The sequence below is a fragment of the Salvia hispanica genome, chromosome 2 (genome assembly GCF_029641045.1).
Source record: "Salvia hispanica isolate PSC_SH4W2 chromosome 2, Shi_PSC_v1, whole genome shotgun sequence".
Classification (NCBI taxonomy): domain Eukaryota; kingdom Viridiplantae; phylum Streptophyta; class Magnoliopsida; order Lamiales; family Lamiaceae; genus Salvia; species Salvia hispanica.
In genome coordinates this window covers 58,031,966-58,053,172 of record NC_142693.1, presented here as the reverse complement: position 1 = coordinate 58,053,172, position 21,207 = coordinate 58,031,966, and the positions used below count along the sequence as shown (strand labels likewise).

Below are 21,207 nucleotides of genomic sequence, written 5' to 3'. Positions count from 1 at the left end.
TCAGTATTCAAGATATACGTATTCAATAAACATCATTTTTATGTACAATGTATTCTGCAAATACACATTAAATCAAATTACATAAAAAAAATCCACTATGACAAATTTGATACATAAAATCATTATAGGAATCTAAATCGCAGTAACAGAATACGTATAATGCAAAAGGCTGAATTAATTTATGAAGTCATAAAATCATTAGTGGGACATGACTGTTATAGTAACATGAATTGAAAGCAAGGTTTATTCTAGATGTTAGAAGGAATATGCCAAAGAATATATCCAAAGAAAAAATATGGGTTGTTAGGTAAATCACAATCTTTAAGCTATGTGTGAAGACTCTAGGATCATCCACCATTAATTAGCACAATCACCGGATATTTAATTTATTTTTATTTTGTGCTCTATTTTCATGCCTTGTAACACCATTGTACATTCATAACGTGTGGGGTAGATTGAGTAAAACACAAAAAAGGCTAGAGATTGTGATTAAGATAATCTCACGTTTAACAAAAACAATTTATATAGATTTAATAGATTAGTATTGGATAGGAATTTGTTGACGAGGTATGACGTGTAACCACGATATGAAGATCATAAAATATGCATTTGAATAAATTCCAATATGGATGAGATTTGAGCATTGATTATGCTACACGTACACTCATTATTAGATCATCAACCATGTCCATCACAATACTATTAATAAATTAATTAATTATTAGCTACGCAGCTCCTTCTTCAGCCTATCGGTGGCAATGCGGTGGCGCTTGTCACTAACCACCGCGCCACACCTATTTTATACAGATTCGTTGAATTTTTTTGTTCTTTTTAAAGCACAATAATTATATAGTAGATCTTGATCTAAATATAACTGGGATAAGATATTTATAATAAAATAAATAACTGCCGCTGGGCGACATAAAAATTAATTTTGGACTACATGTTAAGACTTGTCAGCCAAATTCTCAAATTAAATTCACTTATAAAGGAATTGATTAATTAAAGAAATCACTCAAAATCAAAATTCGCAATTGAATTATAATCCGATTAACCCATTAACCGAATAGTTAGTAGATTAACAAAAAATAAGAATAATAAAATAATTACTATCTTAATAGATCTTGGAAGGTTAAGAGCATTCCCAATGGAGGTGGCGAATTCTCGGCGATAAATCGCCGGTTATCGCCGAATTATCGCCGGCCATTGTGGCGAAGTCGGCGATAATTCGGCGATAATGTTGCCGTTGCTTCGCCGAGTGGCGTTCTAACGCCGGATTATCGCCGAGCGATCGCCGGCCACTGTGGCGACGCTCGGCGATAATCGGCGATAATTAAAATTTTTTTTTTTTTTTTTTGAACCCAACGGCTATTTTACATTCCACCCCTATAAATATTTCCTCCACTTCCTCCATTCATCACCCACAATCTTCATTCTCTCCATTTTCAATCTCTTCTCCCAATCTTCAATTTTCATCAAAATTATGAGCTTTTGGAAGAAAAGTTCCCGATCGGGTAAGGATAAGGGTAAGGGGAAAGAGTCGAGTTCACAAATTCCCAACACGGATGAAGCAAACGAGCAGTGGATGCAGTCGTTGTTGGCGATGGGTTCTCCTCCCGGCCAACTTCCATACGGGGGTCCGTCTCCTTTGCAGACTCCTCCGGCGCGGAGACTTTCTCCGTACTTCAACTCTGCCGGCAGAATGCCCTTTCCAGCCGACGATGTGTATCGGCCCCAGTTCGACACCCCCGGATCAACCCCAGGCGACCAAGAATCTCAGGCCGCGACACTGAGCGCGGAGGACTTCGAGGTGGAAGAAACGCCCACCGAGCCGCCTTCTAGGAGCGGGAGGGGGAAGGCGCCGGCGTCGTCGGCTGCGACTGATACGGGTTCCGATGAGAGGCCGAAGCGGGTAAGGACTACTTACACTCTGCAAGAGTCCGAGCTGATAGCCGACTGCTGGGCGGACACGTCACAGGACGCGGAGCGCAGCAACTACCAGACTGAGATCATATTCTGGGAGCGGATTGCCGCGAAGTACAGGAGCCACAAGACTGCCTCAATGAAGGACCATGGCAGCGAGGCGATCCGTCGGCATTGGGAGCGCCTCATGAGGGACTGCGGGCACTTCAACGGTATTTATTCTAACTTGATGACTCACATGACGAGTGGCCAGAACGAGCACATGGTCCGAGATGAGGCCATCCGGATGTATAGTAGCCAGTACTTGTCGACGAAGGGCTTCAAGTATTGGAACATCTACGATAAGCTGAAGGATCTCCCCAAATTCCGGACGGGAATGCACGACGCGCTGCACGGGAAATCGGTGCGCTCGCGACTTAGCGTTTCGGAGAGCGAGGGGAGCGCGGCCCACATCGACTTGAGTGGGGATGGTCCGCACGAGCGCCCGGAGGGAGTGAAGAAGGCGAAGGGGAGGCGGAAGGGGAAGGGCGCAACGTCGGAAGTCGCGTCGGAATCCGTCATCGACTTAGAAAAAGCCACTTATTCGAGCAATGTCGCCAATCTGACCCAGATGTACACGCTGTACTTCACCGGCGGCGGGACCCCTGAAGAAAAGGCGGCCCTCTGGAAATGCATCCAACACCTGCAGAGTACGCTGGGGCTCGATCCCGACGCCCCTCCGGCCCCTCCGTCTTAGATTTTTTTTTTTTAAATCTTTGTTTATTTGCGTTTTTTATTTGTAGTTTTTTTTTTCTCGTTGTATTATATTTTCCAATGATTAATACAACGATGAATTGTTCATTATTAGTCTATTTATTAAATACATTTGTAGGGAAAATTAAATAATATAAAAAATAATGATGTAAAAATGAAATGTTGAGTTAGGGAGAAATAAGGGAGAAATAAGGGAGAAACCAATGTAGCACTTGGCTAAAAACTGGGGATAAATTTTGGTGCTGATGTGGCGCTGATGTGGCAGGAGTTAGGGAGAAATAAGGGAGTTTTTAGGGAACTCCATTGGGAGTGCTCTAACACTTTAAGTCATCAAGATTAAGATATTTTTGTTTGATATAGAGCTCACGAGATTCTTACTATGTGGATTGTGGATTGTAGGTGATGTGGATCCACGCTTTTCAGCCGTATAAAAAAGTGGCATAATATGCTGGCAATATAGCAACTAGTCAGCCACCAGTCACCACCTACATACAGCTTTATTCTTAAATTTTACTATATAATAAATAAATAAATAGATTGAGATGTTATTTAGAACACTAGGCTCATTCAATATAGCCGCGTCGCGTGCCACATACATCATCCATAATTTAATTAATCAGTAATTAATTAAGCAATAAAAATGTAGAGACGAACGGAACAAGTTACTAGTATTACGAACCCAAAAAACTGAATCTCTTTTCTAAGCTATAAAAAATCATTCATCATATCAATATTTATTTGTTTATAGGTTCCTAAATAATATTATCGGCTTAATTTTAATTAGTAAGAAAGATGTAATATAAAATTTTCAAAATAAACAACTTCCAAATTAAATCACAATCATTCCTATGATTTCACTTGGATCCACTTGAACTGTTTTTTCATATCCGTGAAAACAACATGATGTGACTAATTTTCCATCCACAAAATAAAGTACTCACACTACTGTATATAATGTAAAAGTACAAAATTACATTAAAGTAGTACTAAAAAGAAATACTCCATATTGTCATAAAAAATTATGAATTTAGGTCAAATTTGTATGTTTCACTAACCAGAATGAAGAACTATAAAGTTGGATTTATTTGCAATCATCCACCAACATTTTTTTTTGTTGAAAGTGTATCTTGTATGTTAGTTATTGAAAAATCAAATGTGATGATCGCCGCTCAATTAAAAACATCAATTAAAAACATCAACAATATAGTACTCCCTCCGTCCCCCATTAGCAATCACAGTTTGACCGGACACGGGTTTTAAGAAATATAAAGAAAAGTTGGTTAAAAATGTTAGTGGAATGTGAGACCCATTTTTTTATATTGGTTTTATAATAAAATGTGAGTGAAGTGTGTTAGTGGAATGTGGGATCTACTACCATTTATGGTAAAAATGAAGTGTGACTCTTAGTTGAGGACGGAGCGAAATAGAAAAATGTGACTCTTAATCGGGGACGGAGGGAGTATGAAAATAGGTGAGTTAAATTATTTACCGTGAAATGATTGCAAAATTTTGTGATATTTCGGTAACTAGTAAAAAAAGCAATGTGGGCCCACATGTTATCGCCCAGCACGATGAATGGGCTTCAATAGCTCCGTGGTCTCTGGAAGCACGTGTATAGATCAAATATTGGGCCCACCTATTCGGCCTTACACGTATGTAGAATTGCTGTTTTACTTTTGTTATTTTAAATGTTATTAAAAATCATAAATATTTTAGTTCATTTTAATTAGAATGTGTTTTCTTGTAGCGGCTGAAATGGTTTCGAGCTATCGTAATTCAATTTTTTTGTTAGTTTTTGAAAAAAATGACCTAACAAATAAGCCCAATGTAAATGATGTTATTTTCTGGGTCACAAATAATCTGTTTTATAGAAAATCTAATATTTCCTCTTTTCCAAAAGAATATGCACTTTTCAATTGTGTAAACTCTCTTCTTTCTAAAGAGGTTTGACCCATTCCCCATTAATAATACTTTAATTATTTTTTTCTTTCTGACTATCTCTTACTTTAGCAATTTTGCATCAAAGCTCATGTCGAACATAAAGTGCATATTCTTTGGAGATGGAGGCAGTAATATATAGTTCCATGAAGTTTTATTAATTTCTGTACAAAATAACAAGAGTCAAATAATTTTTTTATAATATATACTCTTCAATAAAATGTCTCTTGCTTGTGTTGTAGTACTACTGAATTTCTATAGTACACTGCCTTAGTTTTATAGAAAGAAGGAGTACTAAATTAGTGTAGAAAACTAGAAACATTCATATCTTTGAATTTATCAAAGAAAGGGATGCATGCCGATTAAAAAGAATTTATAAGTAATCAAGTGAAATACTTATATTTAGAGTAATTTTTACAAGTCATTGATCACAATAATTTATCCAAAACAAAATTTTAGATCATCTATTTTTGGAAATGTTGCCTTTTGAACAACGATGCTTTAAATTAATGGAAACAAAAATTCCTCTCTGAGAGACCCACATCTGTCTCAAAATAAGACAAAATTAGCAAATTGATGTGACGAATCAATTCTCTATTCTTCCTCGCGGGAGTAGTAGTGGCATTAAATATACAATATTTACTTTTTTAGCACAAAATTTATGTAATGTTGTTTTATGAGTAAATGAAGAGAGAGTAAAATAAAAAAGAGAGAAAAGTAGAAAAAATATTGTTTCCATTTTTAAAAACTTTTCATTTTTAATGGGACAAACCGAAAAAGAAAATATTTCATTTCTAATGAGACGAGGGAGTATAATCTTTTACTTCAATAACCTTTTATCAAATTGTACTAATTGTCATTAATGTAATTGAACTCTGGAAAATAGGCCATTGGAATTTTGAAAAAATAATCTGTATACTCTCCCTTATAAAAAGATGTAGTTTTGGAGCTTTACATTCGTATACTCGTGCTGTCTTGCACTGAAGAATATTTTATTTAAATAGATAGTAAAAAAAAAATTACATATTCTGCGACATAGATTGTCTTTCTTGCGACTTTGCCTCTCCGGAATAACCTGCGCTGCCCTGTGGGTGGGACATAAATTATCTTCGTTATTATGGATCAAAGTCATGTGTAGGTTTTTTCTTCAGACTCTGAAAAGTAAGAGATCGAATTTTGTACTCTAATCATCCAGTATAGTGTGCAACACCTTAGGTGTTCCGAACTGATTGCATAGAATCATCGAGTGTGTTTGAGTTGATTATAAACTATGTACTATGATTGTTGAATAATTTTCTTTTGATGCAACTTAAGGATTGCAAATTACAATGTCCGTTGGACCAGTTACTAGAAATCGAGCCAAGAATTTCAAGGATAAATTGAATAAATTAGTTCAAGAGGCTTATTAAGATGAAAAATTAAGTCGTCCAAGATCCATTGATTTTACATGCAAGTGAACCAAAGATTAAAGACTAATGAACTTATCTGTGAAGAAAAGAGCCCAATAAAATTAAGATTTTCATTATTTTTGAAAATTACAAGAATTGGTGACTAAGCAATTTGCTTGATTTTTATTAGTTTCATAGTTACTCCTAATAGATTAAGTAGATGAAAACTTGAAAAGATATCCTTCCACCTGTTAGGATTTTCTTTCGAAGTTTATTTCTTTCTAGCTTATTTTGCTTTTAATCTTAGAACTAGTGCCTATCGATGTGGCTCCACATGTCGGATGATTTTTACACATATTTGAACTATATTTTGTGAACTTTATCGCACTTCAGTTTTCTCTCAAATTGTCAATTTATTGATAAATTTATCCAACTTATCAAACGACTCTATCACAATTTATCGGACGGTCCATATATACCATTTGTAGCATCATTCATACAAATCAATACTCCTACATTTTTGCAATGTTATCGACATACAATAATCTCAAACCAGTTCACAATTGCCCCTAAGAAAAATCAAAACGTTACATTATGACTTATGCAAGTTAAACTGGGACACGTCAAGCAAATAATTTGATTTATTAACACCCACGGTAACACAATTAGTATTATCGACGATTTTTCATTAAACCCAGTAATTTACTTGGGGTTATTTTAAATAGAACAAATTTTTTTTAATTCGAGTTTTGTTTTCGTTTAGGTTGCATCATTTGGTGGAAATCTTAATCATAGAAGATAAACACAGTTGCATATCGTTTTCAATGTGGTTAATTAGGTTAAGTCGTTTTCTGTTTTTAAGCAAAAGATTAGGTAAATTTATTTTAGGTTTTAAATAGCAATGTTACTACACTAACATATGAACTCAAAAGCAAATGCAATAAAATCGACTTTCTCTAAACAGAGTGGGAAAAAAAGACAAAAGAAAAACTTTATGATAGTGAATTAGTGATATATACTATGATAGTATCTGATTCTATTATAAATTAGAAGGCATCAAATGATCAATAATCTAGAGGTTTCATGAATGCTTTCTTTATTACTAGAAGGGGCTTTCTTTTTCTATAACAATTTACGTGGAATTTAGGGAAATAATCTGGCCAGATTTGGTATTCCAATAAACCCCGCAATATTTTTAGGCTATCTATGATCATGTCAGAGTCTTGGATTCCTTCTCATCATTATTAATAAGCCCCACAATATTTTTTCCATTTCATTCTTATTATAAGCAATATCAACATCTCTCACGTTTTATACCTCATTCTTATTTTTATTTTATTTATTAAAAGTGTAATTAAATTAAATATGTAATTTAATCAAAATATTGAATATATTGTAATTTAAATCTAATTTTTAAAAATAATGGATATATTTTTAGTTATTAGATTAATATTTAATTATAACAAAAATAAAGGGAAAATTGTAAAAATTAAAAGAATATTGAAATAGAAAAAAAAATTCAAAGTAAGTTAAAATTAAATATGTAGTGACTGGTTTCAAGCCCAACTCTAAATAGTAACATAATACACTCTAAAGTCTAAACCAATTGATAATAGGAGTAATAAGAACATTTGCAGGATAGCTCGCAAGCTATCACTTCAAGAGTGACGCCATCAACCCTAGAATACACTTGCAACATGTTTCGCCATCAACCCATTTCACTGGACATGATGCAAGACTATCAATGCGAATGCTCTAATAATTACTATAATTTTAGTTTTTCAATATTCTAAAGCAACTATGTATAATTTGTCTATCATAAGTATTATAATATCCATTGGCGGATATACATAAGAACAAGGGGTATTACACTCCTCTTTCATAGCGTAAGCCATGGTTCGATCCCCATCTGGTGCATTCTCTAGCTATCGATCCCCATCTGGTGCATTCTTTGGCTATTCAGTCCATTCATGTTATATTTATGGTTTTAACTGCCGGTTGAATAATATATGATGTATTTTGTTTTAGTTTAAAATATATAAAACTTTCTCCAAACTAAATAAACTCTTTTTTTATGCAAATGCCTAATAACATCCATTTTATATAATGAAATATTTTCAAGTAATAACACTAAAAATATTTATTTTTATACACAATAAAGGGACTCATTGGGGGAAAAAAGATAATTAGATAATAAAAGATGTTAAAATTGTCCCACATCGGCTTGGTGATGATCCTAGCTTCTCTATATAAGTGTGGATAAGCCTCCCCTTTATGAGGCCTTTTAAGGGGTGAGTGGCCCATTTCTAATATGGTATCAGAGCAGGGCCCAAGTCGATGATGGTTTATCTCTTTATCTCTTCTCTTGCCTACCCACGTGATGGAAGTCCGATGTGTCATTCCGGCTCACACGTGAGGGGGCGTGTTAAAATTGTCCCACATCGGCTTGGTGATGATCCTAGCTTCTCTATATAAGTGTGGATAACCCTCCCCTTTATGAGGCCTTTTAAGGGGTGAGTGGCCCATTTCTAATAAAAGAAAAAAAAAATTCTAAGTTACTGTAATTATTTATCGTAACCCCAATATAAAATTCTTGAATCCGCCACTGATAATAGCGGGATATAATGATAGTTGATGCTTTTTAAGAAATATATATACACGTAACAAACTTGCCAAATAAATTTTTTTATATAATAAACGTGTTTTCTGTGTATTTGTGATAAACGTTGGGCATCAAGTTGTACAAACTTGCCAAATATTATGATTGTTTTTGCTACCTGGAATATTTTATAATTTATTTTACAAACTCATATGGTTATCACAAACACAAAGTGATAGTATGAAACATTTTATACACAAAAAAGATGTCCACGAAACATTTTATGTATCGTTTATAAGGTCGGTCCAACCCAATAAATCATCTAAGAGCAAACACAAATGGAAAGCCCATTTCTCATACTTACCTACAACTTACATAGTTACATTTTTTACCAATAAAACGAACTTTACCTTTCGAATTATCTCATTCATTAAAAAAATAAGAGATTTTCTTAATTATATAAAGTGATTTAGCTGGTGCAACAAGGCCATGATTAACAAGTCTTTATAAAGAAAGTCGATCCCAATATTTTATTAATTTTCGATTCACTAATAAGTTTTAAATCGAGTTCAGTATTTGCTTAGGATTGGTTTTCTACATAATATTATTGCATAAATAATCTGTTTTACAACAATAAATAGAACCGACGAAATTTTCTTCTTTAAAAAAACAAGAAGATTTATTTGTTCAGCGGTATATAAAGGGAAATTGAAATATTATCATTACTAGTTCTGGCCCGTGTTTTAAATGGGTTATTAAAGCCCATTTATTAGAATTTAATTGCTGGACTTTTCTATTCAAAGGCATTTATATAGTCTTGATGTGACAGAATTTAGTAATGGAGTTGTGCAGTAGTAGTTGAGTTTGGAAAATTTTATACAATAATTATTAAATACGATCATGCAAATGTAGGTTATATATTTAATGGATAGAATGATAAATATTACTACTAGTATTCATTCTGAAAAGAAGAAATTCAGCTGATTGCAATATAGAGGGTGTACTAATTAATTTGCCAATCTGACAATTTTGACCTACATCTATCTTTGATTCAATAGCAAATGGCTAAGATATGATTTTAATTTTTTTGTCGAATATTTGACTAAGGATGAGGGGAGGTATTCACATATTCCCTCCGTCCCATAAAAGTTGAGACAAAATTTTTGGACACAGAGGTTAAGAATTTATATTAAATAAATAGGAGAGATGAAAAAAGTAAGAAAGATAAGAGAGAGTATAGTAAATGATGGAATAAAAAAAGAGTGATTAGATGTTTTGTCTTTTGTTAAAAAAGGAAATGACTCAACTTTGTTAGGACGGACTAAAAAGGAATACGACTCAACTGGGATGGATGGAGTATTTATTAGCTTTAATTGATTACTTTTATTATGTATTTATCAAAACTTAATCCAATTGCGATTAGAACACGGTGATTTGCTACTAATAAGCTTTCCATATCTGTTTGCATTAGAGTATGATTGAATATTTTAAATATAATATATATATATATATATATATATATATATATATATATATATATATATATAAAACAAAATCAATTAATTTATCAAATAAATACTAGTATTATCTATATATTCTATGGTTATGATTTTGAAATAAAAAATGTCTAGGGTTTAATCTATAATTTTATTTTCAAAATTTAATCATTTCTAAAGTTTATAGAATTTTAAGATCTATTTGAAAAAAAAAACAAATCTAATATGTTTCGTAATGCAACAAATCATGTAGTATGTCCTTAAATTAATTTCAATTTTCCATTTATGCGACACAAATAAAAGAGTCCTAAGAAAATAATAAAGGTTACAATAATTTACCTTTAATTTAAGAATGCTTTCTTTTATATCATAAATTATACCAACAATCAAGCTATATTAGAGCATCCGTAATGGTGCATAAGCCAGCCATAGGCCAGCCATTCTCTCCTCTGCCACGTCAGCAACACTAAAAAAACCACCTGCCACGTCAGATTTAGGCCAGTCATAGGCCAGCCGCAATAAAAACAATTCAAAATATACTACATTTACGGAATTAAAATTACGATTAAAATACAGAATTAAATTTAGACACGTGTACGGGAAAATTCATTAATTGCATTTAAAACAGTTACATAGATTAAAAAAAAGTACATGCATAATAAAGAAAAAAAACTATCGTCGTGCAGTCCTCCGTGCCCACAACTCTTCAATTATATCCTTTTGGAGTTGAATATGAGCATCCACTTGGCGCATGCTGGCAAATTCCTTGAGTCGGCCGCCTTCATCGAGGGGTACCCCCTGTCGTACACTAGGGGTGGCCGTTCCGTGGCTTGGACCGGCTTCATCGTCACTGACCCAACTAGTCAGTTGTACGCCTTCGTCTTCGACGATCATGTTGTGCAGGATAATGCAGGCGTACATTATCTCGGAAACGCATCCGACATCCCACAAACGCGTTGGGCCCTTGATTGCCGCCCATCGAGACTGGAGCACACCAAATGCGCGCTCCACGTCCTTGCACGCCGATTCCTGTCGTTGCGCAAAGTAGGCCTTCTTTTCATCACTTGTTTGTCGGATCGTCTTCACAAAGGCCGGCCACCGAGGGTATATCCCATCCGCCAAGTAGTAGCCCATATCATGCCGGTTGCCGTTGGCCACGAATGAGACGGCTGGACCGACGCCCTGGCACTTCTCGTTGAAGAGGGGAGACGAGTTCAGGACGTTGAGGTCGTTGTTCGACCCGGCTACCCCAAAATACGCATGCCAGATCCACAGCCGGTAATCAGCTACGGCCTCGAGGATTATTGTGGGGTTCTTTGACTTGTAGCCGGTCGTGTAGGCCCCCTTCCAGGCAGTCGGACAGTTCTTCCACTCCCAATGCATACAGTCTATGCTGCCTAACATCCCGGGGAACCCATGCTTCTCCCCGTGCATCTGCATCAAATTCTGACAATCTTCGGGAGTAGGGCTTCGAAGGTACTGCTCACCGAAAATGCTGATCACGCCCCCACAGAACTCCTTCAGACATTTCAGGGCTGACGACTCACCGATGTGGAGGTACTCATCCCACATGTCTGCCGCGCCTCCGTAGGCCAACTGCCTGATTGCCGCCGTGCACTTTTGGATAGGGGTGTGGCCGGGTCTGCCAGCCGCATCGTGCCTGAAGCGGAAACACATATATTGACGCTCCAATGCCCTAACGATGCGCATAAACAACTCCCTGCGCATTCTGAAACGCCGCCGGAACATGTTGGCGGGAAACCGCGGGTACTCTGCAAAGTAGTCCTCGTACAGCCGCTGATGTGCAGCTACGTGATCCCGATCAATCACTGCTCGGTGGTGGACAACTCGTGGAGGGCGAGGTATCGCCTGCTGTTCCACCATACGCATGTACCAATCCATCCCGCGGTTCATGTAGGCCTCCATAGCCTCGTTCATCCTCCGTTCGTACTCCTCAGGATCCCCACCACTACCGCTACCGCTACCACCCGCGTGATCCATCGCTCGATGATGCTCTTGAATAGAAAGTTAGAGAGAGAGAAAACTCGTTAAAACAAGTGGTGCAAATGAAAATGAAACGAAAATCGCGTTTATATATGATTTAAAAAAAAAAAAAAAAATCTGAAAATCGGCGCTGGCCGATCGGGCCTCCACAATGGCGGCTAGCCGATCGGCTAGCGTTTCGGCCAGCGACGAGCGATCGGCGAGCCCACGCCGATCCGCTCGCCGATTTTGCGCTGGCCGACTGCAATGGTTCGGCTAGCCGATCGGCCAGCGCGACGAATTGGCTAGTCGGTCGCTAACCGACCATTGCGGATACTCTTATACCTGAACCTATCAGGAAACATCTACGCCTAAAAACATGGGTCTAAAAAATGAACTCTGAAGCTTCAACATTATGAAATCTTATTCCATAAACTTAAATTTGAAGCGTTGAACATTAATAGTGCCAATGTTACCATCATAAATTCTGACTATTGACAAATGCTTGCGTGTATCGATAACAATAATATAAATATCATAGAAAGATCTAATGTGAAATTTATGTCAAGAATTTGTGGATGGTAGTAGGAATAATAAAATTGTTACATCATCTTTTACTGCAGTCTATGCACACCCAATTGTCATTTCAGACATTGTTTTACCAATATATCATTATCTTGTGCTTGTGCACCCATCTCAAAGTGCATAAGAGTATTTTTTTTAATCTCCAAAATTGAAAGATACTATAATCTACTGTATGCATCCACAGCAAACAAAACCTGCACACTAATCATCAAATTCAGAAACATTCAAAAACTTACTACTACCATGTCAATTTTAAAACGGTTAATTTTTGTTAGGGAGTATAACAAAAAAAACTTACTCCATGATAATTTTTCAAAACCTGCACACTAATCATAAAAATTATCTATAACATGATTTTATGTTAGTAATTTTTATCACCAATTGATTTTTGGAAGATAACCCTATAAATTTCTATTCACTTCTTAATCTAGATACAAAATTTAAGAAAATACATATTTAGAGAGTTAAGTAAAAAAAATTAAGAAAAAAATAAAAAATAAAATAGAACAGAGTAATTGGGTTATTTTTTGGGGAAAAAACTATTTATTTTAAGTGGAATGTACCAAAAATTGACGCAAGAATGGAAAGAATATCAATTTTTTTACATTTAATGCGCCTCATGACTTTATATATAAATAATAAGTACGGGAGTGATGAATTGCTAACTCATTATTTAATTGTTAACTATAATTAATTTAAGGCAATATGATTTTAGAAAATATGTGGTCTACAATTTGCACGTGTAATTTTTGTTTTTATTAATTAAATCGAAAAAGATAAAAAAACTTCAAATTAGGGTTTTGGATGAAAATGTCAATATAGTGTTTCGAAAATATCAACATAATGCTTTGAGAATGTCAACACAATGCTTTAAGAATGTTAACCCATTGCTTATATTGACATATTTTATATAGTATGTTGACATTTCCGCTGTACGAAAAAATTTAAAATTTTTGAATTTTTTTTCAAATTCTGACGTCGGAACATATGCATATAGGATATCGTTAGAATCCTTATAAAACTATCTTTAATTTGATATATGTTATATGAATTTAATGTTTTGGGATTTCTTTTAAAAGTTAGTTATAATTAATTTTATAATTAATTGACATTAATACCCCTATTGATATTTTTTGTGCATGATACTAATACTCAAGGGTTGAATGATCTCCACCTTTAATTTAAAAATCTAATGCCTATCATTTAGTTGTAGTTAGCAATTTAGGGATGAGTTAGCAATATAACACACCCCTAATAAGCATGACTATCGATTTAGTGAACATATTCTCCTTGTCCATATCAATAGTTTTAGCAGTGAATCATACAAGTTTTAATAAAAAAAATTAATAAATTAAGATAGATAAAAAATAGTTAAAATATTATTAATAATAAATGAAGCACAATTAATTAGAGACAAATTCACTAAAAATAATAAACAACTAATTTTATTAATAACCAAAAATAGAAAAATATAACTATTAATTATAGATGTATAAAGTATATTTTGATCTCATAATTATTATACTCCCTCCGTTCCAGTCTAAGTGGGACTTAAATGTCCCAATCTAAGTCAGACGTTTTTTTTTAATAATAATTAACCCACCTTTCTTTTTTACTTTATCCTCTTATCTCTTCTATTTTATTCATCTTTTAATTATTATTTTTCACTTTTTCTTACTTTATTCTCTCCATTATTACACTATTACAATTCAATTTATTAAACAAAATTACCTAAATTTCTATGTCAAAATAGAAGTCTCATTTTTGCTGGGACGAGATAAAATATGACTTATTCTGATATTGAATTGGGATTATATCTTTTAGAATTATTGTTACAAGTGCTCACCAATTCTTATGATTTATTTATTTATATTTTTTTGTTTTATTTTTTGTTTTTTTTTTCTCTCGTCAAACTCACTTATTTAAAGCATCTCCAAGGGAAAGGGTAAATGGAAAGGTAAAGAGAAATTACTATCATATTTATTTTTTCTTCAAAAAAAAATTATACTCTAATAGAAAGGGCATATGGGAAGGTATTAGAGCATCAATAACGCCGACGGGCCGGGCCGCAACTCGCGTGTCCCGGCCCGAATTCACCGTTGGAGCTCCTTGCGTCCCGGCCCGGGACGGTCCCGAGGACGCAGTTGCGTCCCGGGGCCGCTCCCGAGTCCCGTCCCGTTCGGCGTTATGCGTTCCCGTGCCGCACCCCATGCGGCCCGTCCCGGCGTTAATTGCGTTCGGGCCGGGCCGCAAGTCCCCACGCATTTTCAATTTTTTTTTTATTTTTCTATTTATACACTATATTTGCTCCATTGTTAATACTCTTCCACACAAACTCTCACTCTCAATCCTTTAGCATTTCAAGACTTTTTGAGTTCTATGGATTGGTTTAACAGCGACCAACGCCAGATGGACGATTTCGTGAACTCCCAGAACTGGCAAGTGCCACCGACACCCGATCCAGATGCAACGCCTAGTCCCGGGCTGCCTATCAATATGGACATGGAATCGCCAGTTAGCATTGATGAGTACGATATCAGCGATATGGAGCCCGCTCAACGGAGGGGCAAGGGCAAGGGCAAGGTTGCCGATGAGGATGGGCCGAAGAAGTATAGTCCGCAGGAGACAATGTGGCTGGCCAAGAACTATGTCGACGTCTCCGAGGACGCTGTGGTCGGCAACCAGCAAAGCGGCAAAGTGTTCTGGCAGCGGATTGCAGATAAGTACAACGCTGGTCAACCCGAAGGCTTGTTCGAGCGTACCTACGTGAAGCTACGGAAGCATTGGGGTCGGGTGCAGAAGGAGATTAACAAGTGGAATGGCAAGTGGACTAACGTAGTCCGGATGTGGCCGAGCGGGCACATCGAGATGGACCTTGTGGACAAGGCCAAGGCAGATTACTTCGCTGACGGGAAGAAGCACTTCAAGTACTTCGACGTTTGGAAGCTTGTCGAGAAGAGCCCGAAGTACACTGGTGGGGCTGAAGCGGCGGCGAAGAGAACCAAAGTCGCCGCCGGACACTACACTTCGAGCGAAGGAGGTCCGCCAATCGACCTCAACGTGACAGGCGATGACTTCTTCCTCTCATCTCCTGGTACTGAAAGCCGTCCGATGGGCACAAAGGCGGCAAAGAGGAAAGCAAAGGGGAAGGCAACTGCGAGCTACTCCGCTATGCCGCCGCCGCCACCCAATCCTTCCTTGGACAAGATATTAGACTCTATGTCGGATATGAGTATTACGTTGCGGATGGCTAGCTGACGGAGTTGACATCAGAGTACGAGCTCGAATTGCACCGTGAGATGATCGAATACCTTCGCGCACAAATGAAGAAAAAGTAGTTCTTTTTTCTAGGATTTGTAATTGTCTTTTTTCTAGGTTTGGTAATTTTCTTTTTCTAGTATTGGTAATTTTCTTTTTCTAGGATTTTTAATTTTCTTTTCCTATTTTCTGACTGAACAATGAATTTTCCCAGTTTTAATTGTTCAACGTATTCTATTTTACGATTAAAATATGTTGTGAAATGAATAGTTGTGGCCTGAGTTGTGGCCCGAGTTGTGGACTGCGGTGTTAATGGAGTTGTGGCCTGAAACCCCTAATTTGAGGGAATGATGACGTGGAGGGGACTTGCAGCCCAAATTCGGGACAGGGTTAAGGATGCCCTTATACCTTCTTTCATTTTGAGAAAGTATCTTTACCTCTTCTTGATAGAAATGGTAAAATGTTAGTTATTTTTATTTTTCTTTTTAATTTACCTTATGTCCTTGGAGTACATTAGTTTTTAAGAAGATATAATTACCTTTTTGAGAAGGTAAAAGAGAAAGGGTAAAGCTATGTGACCATAATGTGGCTGGCCATAAATGGCATTTCAGTAAATATAGATACTTTTGGATATTAATAATTTAATTGACTCATTTAATGCTTAATCAGTTGACAATATTACCCCTAGTTTTTAATTATAGTTTCTTTCATTTATTCCATTCTTTTTTAGAGTAATTTGTTACTTAACTTTTTTACCACTTCGTTTTTATTTTTATTACTCCATATTATATAAATAATAGTTTTTTTAATTTTAGTTATTACAATACTCCATAACATATAATCAATAAGGTAATGATGAAGTTATACAACTACTATCGTAATATATATATATATATATATATATATATATATATATATATATATATATATATATATATTACGATATATATATAGGGTTTTGATCTATAAAGACCAGATTTAAATTCAGAAACGTAGAACAAAGTCATACGTAGGGCATTTTTAGGTCATAGTTAGTTTATTTTTAGGTCATGCTATGTTAGCATGACCTAAAATGATCTTAATATGACATAAACCCAAATCTTATAATATGACCAAAAACTACTTTATTATGACCTTCCGTGTTTTGAGTTAATTATTGACTATTAGATCATCTAATCCTAGGGCCAAGATTTGGGCTGCATTTCTGGATTTAAATGTATTCTTATTTTGATCATCTCCCTATATATATATATATATATATATATAGGTGTGATCAAAACAAGTATGTGCTTAAATCAAGAAATGCAGCCCAAATCTTGGCCCTGGGATTAGATGATCACTCCTATATATATATAGGAGTGATCAAAACAAGTATGTGCTTAAATCAAGAAATGCAGCCCAAATCTTGGCCCTGGGATTAGATGATCTAATGGTCAATAATTAACCAAAAATACGGAAGGTCATAATTAAGCAGTTCTAGGTCATATTATAAAATTCGGGTTTATGTCATGTTAAGATCATTTTAGGTCATGCTTTGTTAGCATGACCCTAAAATAAACTAACTATGACCTAAAAATACCCTGCGTATGACTGTGTTCTGCGTTTCTGTATTTAAATCTAGTTTTCATAGATCAAAACCCTATATATATATATATATAGAGTTGGATCTATTAATGATGTGTAGGGTTATTATTTGTTGAAAACTTTCCATAAATAAATGTGCTCTATTTTTTGTGGACGGCCAAAAATGGTAATTGTGCTCTATTTTTTTGTGGACGAATGAAGTATTATTGATTGGATTCAAACGGTGTCGGATACAGGATTTAAGGTTTGAGGGTACGAATTATACAACAAATAATTATGATATAAATATAATTGTAAATAGTAAATACCAAGAAAAATTTATTTGAGGTACTAGTTTATTAAAAATAATATTATATAAAATAATAAAAATAACAGAATATAATATAAAAAATAAAAAGCAATTAAAAAAAGTAAGAATATTTTTATTTGAAGTATGAGTTTTACTACAAATAATATAACATAAATGATAAAATATAGTATAGGGTATAATATAAAAAATCAAAGCAATTAAAATAAATAGTACTCCCTCCGTCCCAAGGTATTAGACCAACTTTCCTTTTTGGGATGTCCCAACATATTAGACTCATTTCCTTTTTTAGCAAAAAACATCTATCTTATTTTATTCTCCACCTACTTTTTTCTCTCTTCTCTCCCCTACTTTTTCCCTCTCTCATACTTTACTCTCTCCACTTTAACTATTTAAATATCAATTCCTTAAATCATGTGCCCAAAAGAAGTGAGTCTAATACTCCGGGACGGAGGGAGTAGCATAATACGAGGAAAAAAACTTATAATATAATCTAATATCTAGGAAAGAAAATGGCAGTAGAAATAAATACTACTCTACATAACTAAAAGAAACAAAAAAAGTAAAGAAAATATGAGTGCAGAAATAAAAAAAATATAAGCGCAAGTGATCCGTATCAGTATAAGTCAAAATGTGAATTGGGGAATACTACATACTACATACTACATACTATATTTAATATGAGGGTATATTAGTCTTTAAAAAATTGCTACTCTCTATATGTATAAATTTCATCAATTTAGCATTAAATACACAGAATTTTAATAATTTTTTAATATTATGGCCGGCCATAATGTGGCCATTTAGCATCACTCAAAGAGAAATATACCTTCTCAATTTATCTTTCTTCCTGGGAGATACTCTTACGATACTCCTTCCGTTCCGTCTAATAAAGGTGTTCCATTTTCAGCATACGTTATGAAAAAAATTCTCTTATTTACTTTTTCTCTATTTTAATTACTTATTTTGAAAAAAAATGAGTATAGAAAATGAAATATATTTATTAACATATAATTAGAACTTATAATTATCGCTTCAACGAAATTCTTTATTGACTTATGAAACAAGTCAATCTCACATGTGTATATATTCCTTCCGTACAATTTTTTTTAATTATGGGTGTCATACTAGTTTTAACAAAATAGGATTACTTGTTTGAGGTAGATCTCGTAAGTTGGTTGAAATCACTTCAAATATTTGGTGTAATACGGAATCTATTCTACCACTATCATTATAAATTAACATGAAATTTTTTTGAACAGACATAAATGAAAATACTCCGTATATACTAATAATAGTATAATAAAAAGATTTATACATTGAAAAGGTCAACCTAAAAAGAGACAGGCGTATATATACTTGGGTGCAGTGAATTAAAGAGGAGAGAGAAAAATTAATTGGTGAAGACAGAAGCCATTAATTGTGGTGACGTGCAGAATTAAATGGAGTTGCGTTTATCGCTGCATTTGTCTGAGCTTTAGTCACAGACCATCTTCAATTTCTCATCTGCCCTTTCCCACTTCTCATTTATTGCCTCATTTATTGTTTCTCTTTTTTCACTACCACTAATCTCCATTTACTAAACTAATCCCATCACATTTATAACTAAAATACACGTGCCTCATTAATGGCGCAAAAACACTCATCTCATTCATTCACACCAAAACACCACCTCATTTAACCACTAATCACATCAATTTAGTTCCATAATTCCATCATATTTTCAGCTTGCTCAAAGACGAAGCCACAGCTAACTCCTCCGACGACGGCGCCGGCGGCAGTGGCGGTGGAGCTGCTTTGTTAATCGGCAGCGATTGGTCGGAGTTCACCCTTACCGGTGGAGCCGCGCACACCGGAATCACGGACCTGATTTGCACCGCCGGCGCGAATTTGGGGATTGATACAATTTGGGGATTGTGACAAGTTGAGGGAATTTTCATCAACGGAGGCGGAATTGACCTAATTCTGCCATCTTCTCCCCCAAATTGACTGTAGACTCCTCCAATTTTCCCTCCATAAATCGATTTTGAGCTGCCGGCATCTGCTCTTATGGCCTCGCTTATCTTGTTAACCCATTCCTGATCGTCTCCAAAAAACTCCTCCAACATCGGCAGCGTTTCTTTGACTGTTGCTTTGGGAGTGAGGGTTTTGGAATTGGGCAAATTTGGGGGTAGGATTTTGGATGCCGTCAGCGGCGGCGGAGGGAGAAGAGAGAGAAAGCTTCTGTGCTTGTGAGTCGGGTCTAAAATCGGCCGTTTCTGGGCAAAGGCAAAGCTATCTCTTTGAATAGGCCTCTGCATTCTCGGCTGATGATGATGGTGATAATCTCTTCGCCTTATCACTCTACCGGAATTCGAACTGCAACTCCATTTCCCGCCTCCTGCATTCTCTTGCTCCGACAAAATCCCCAAATTGGGCACTGAAAAATCAAACAATTTTACCAATTTGTAGTGTGTCAATGGAACAGGGGAAAAAGGGGGATTTAAATTGAATCGAAAAAAGAATACTACTTTGTTTCAATTGGAACCAAGCAGCAATAGCAGCATTCTTCTCGGCTTGTTTCTTAGTCTTGGCAGGCTCGCCGGAGAAGCTGATTCCGGCGAGCTCGACGGTGCTGGTGAAGACAGGGACGTGGCCGGGGCCTGATCTGACGGTGGTGTAAATCGGCAGCTTCAATCCGGCTCTGTGTGCAGTTTCTTGAAGTAGATTTTTGTACACTCCCGTCTCATCCTACATAGAAAATCAAAATACATTTGTGAAATCGAAGCAAAAACAAAGCAAAGATGAAAACTTTGGTGGTGGGAAGTTACGAGAACTCTGGCGGTGAGGGATTTGGAGGGGCCTCTGGCGGAGAGGGAGCTGAGGGCGGCCTCGGCGGCGGCGTGCTCGGCCTGGCGGAGGGTGGTGGAGTAAGAGGGGCTCTCGAAAACTTCGCCGTTGAAATTGACGGAGGCTTTGAATCTGGGGGCGTGATCGGGGCCTTCTCTCACGCAGGCGTATGAGGGGAGATTGAAGCAGCTTCTTTGAGCTAATTCTTGCAGCTGGTTTTTGAACATCTTTTTGTTTTTTTAAAAAAAGAGAGGAGAGTAATGTGAAGGAATTAGAGGATTTGCATTGTGAAGAAGAGATGATGGGAGTTTCTTCACTATGTGTGTGTGTCTTAGTGGGGTAAAGATTTGAGGGGGCTTTTTGAGTTACAGAGAAAAGGAGGCAGAAGAGGCATAGAAGAAGGCAATTTTTAGCTGATTTGGGTATGTTTGGTTTTGGAAAACTTGAGTGCCTAAATATTACCAGCACCACTTTGCTGTTATTTTCAATTTTCACTTTGTTAATTTATCAAAAAATGAAATTTTTTAACATGATTTTTCAGGCCTAGATGATTACTCCTGTCTC

The 21,207-nt window shown here is 35.8% G+C and overlaps 2 protein-coding genes across 2 annotated transcripts; one reads left to right on the top strand and one right to left on the bottom strand.

Moving 5' to 3' along the window:
• The first annotated feature begins 15,044 nt into the window (after positions 1-15,044).
• On the top strand, positions 15,045-15,923 carry LOC125198371 (glutathione S-transferase T3-like). Its single transcript, XM_048096726.2, has one exon. It carries the CDS (start codon positions 15,045-15,047, stop codon positions 15,921-15,923), a length of 879 nt encoding a protein of 292 aa, XP_047952683.2.
• Positions 15,924-19,211: 3,288 nt separating this feature from the next.
• On the bottom strand, positions 19,212-21,127 carry DRB3 (dsRNA-binding protein 3). Its single transcript, XM_048098428.2, has 3 exons — positions 20,625-21,127; positions 20,325-20,544; positions 19,212-20,233 (listed from the first exon to the last, which is right to left on the bottom strand). Exons 1-3 carry the CDS (start codon positions 20,868-20,870, stop codon positions 19,530-19,532), a joined length of 1,170 nt encoding a protein of 389 aa, XP_047954385.2. The 5' UTR covers positions 20,871-21,127; the 3' UTR covers positions 19,212-19,529.
• Positions 21,128-21,207: the final 80 nt, after the last annotated feature.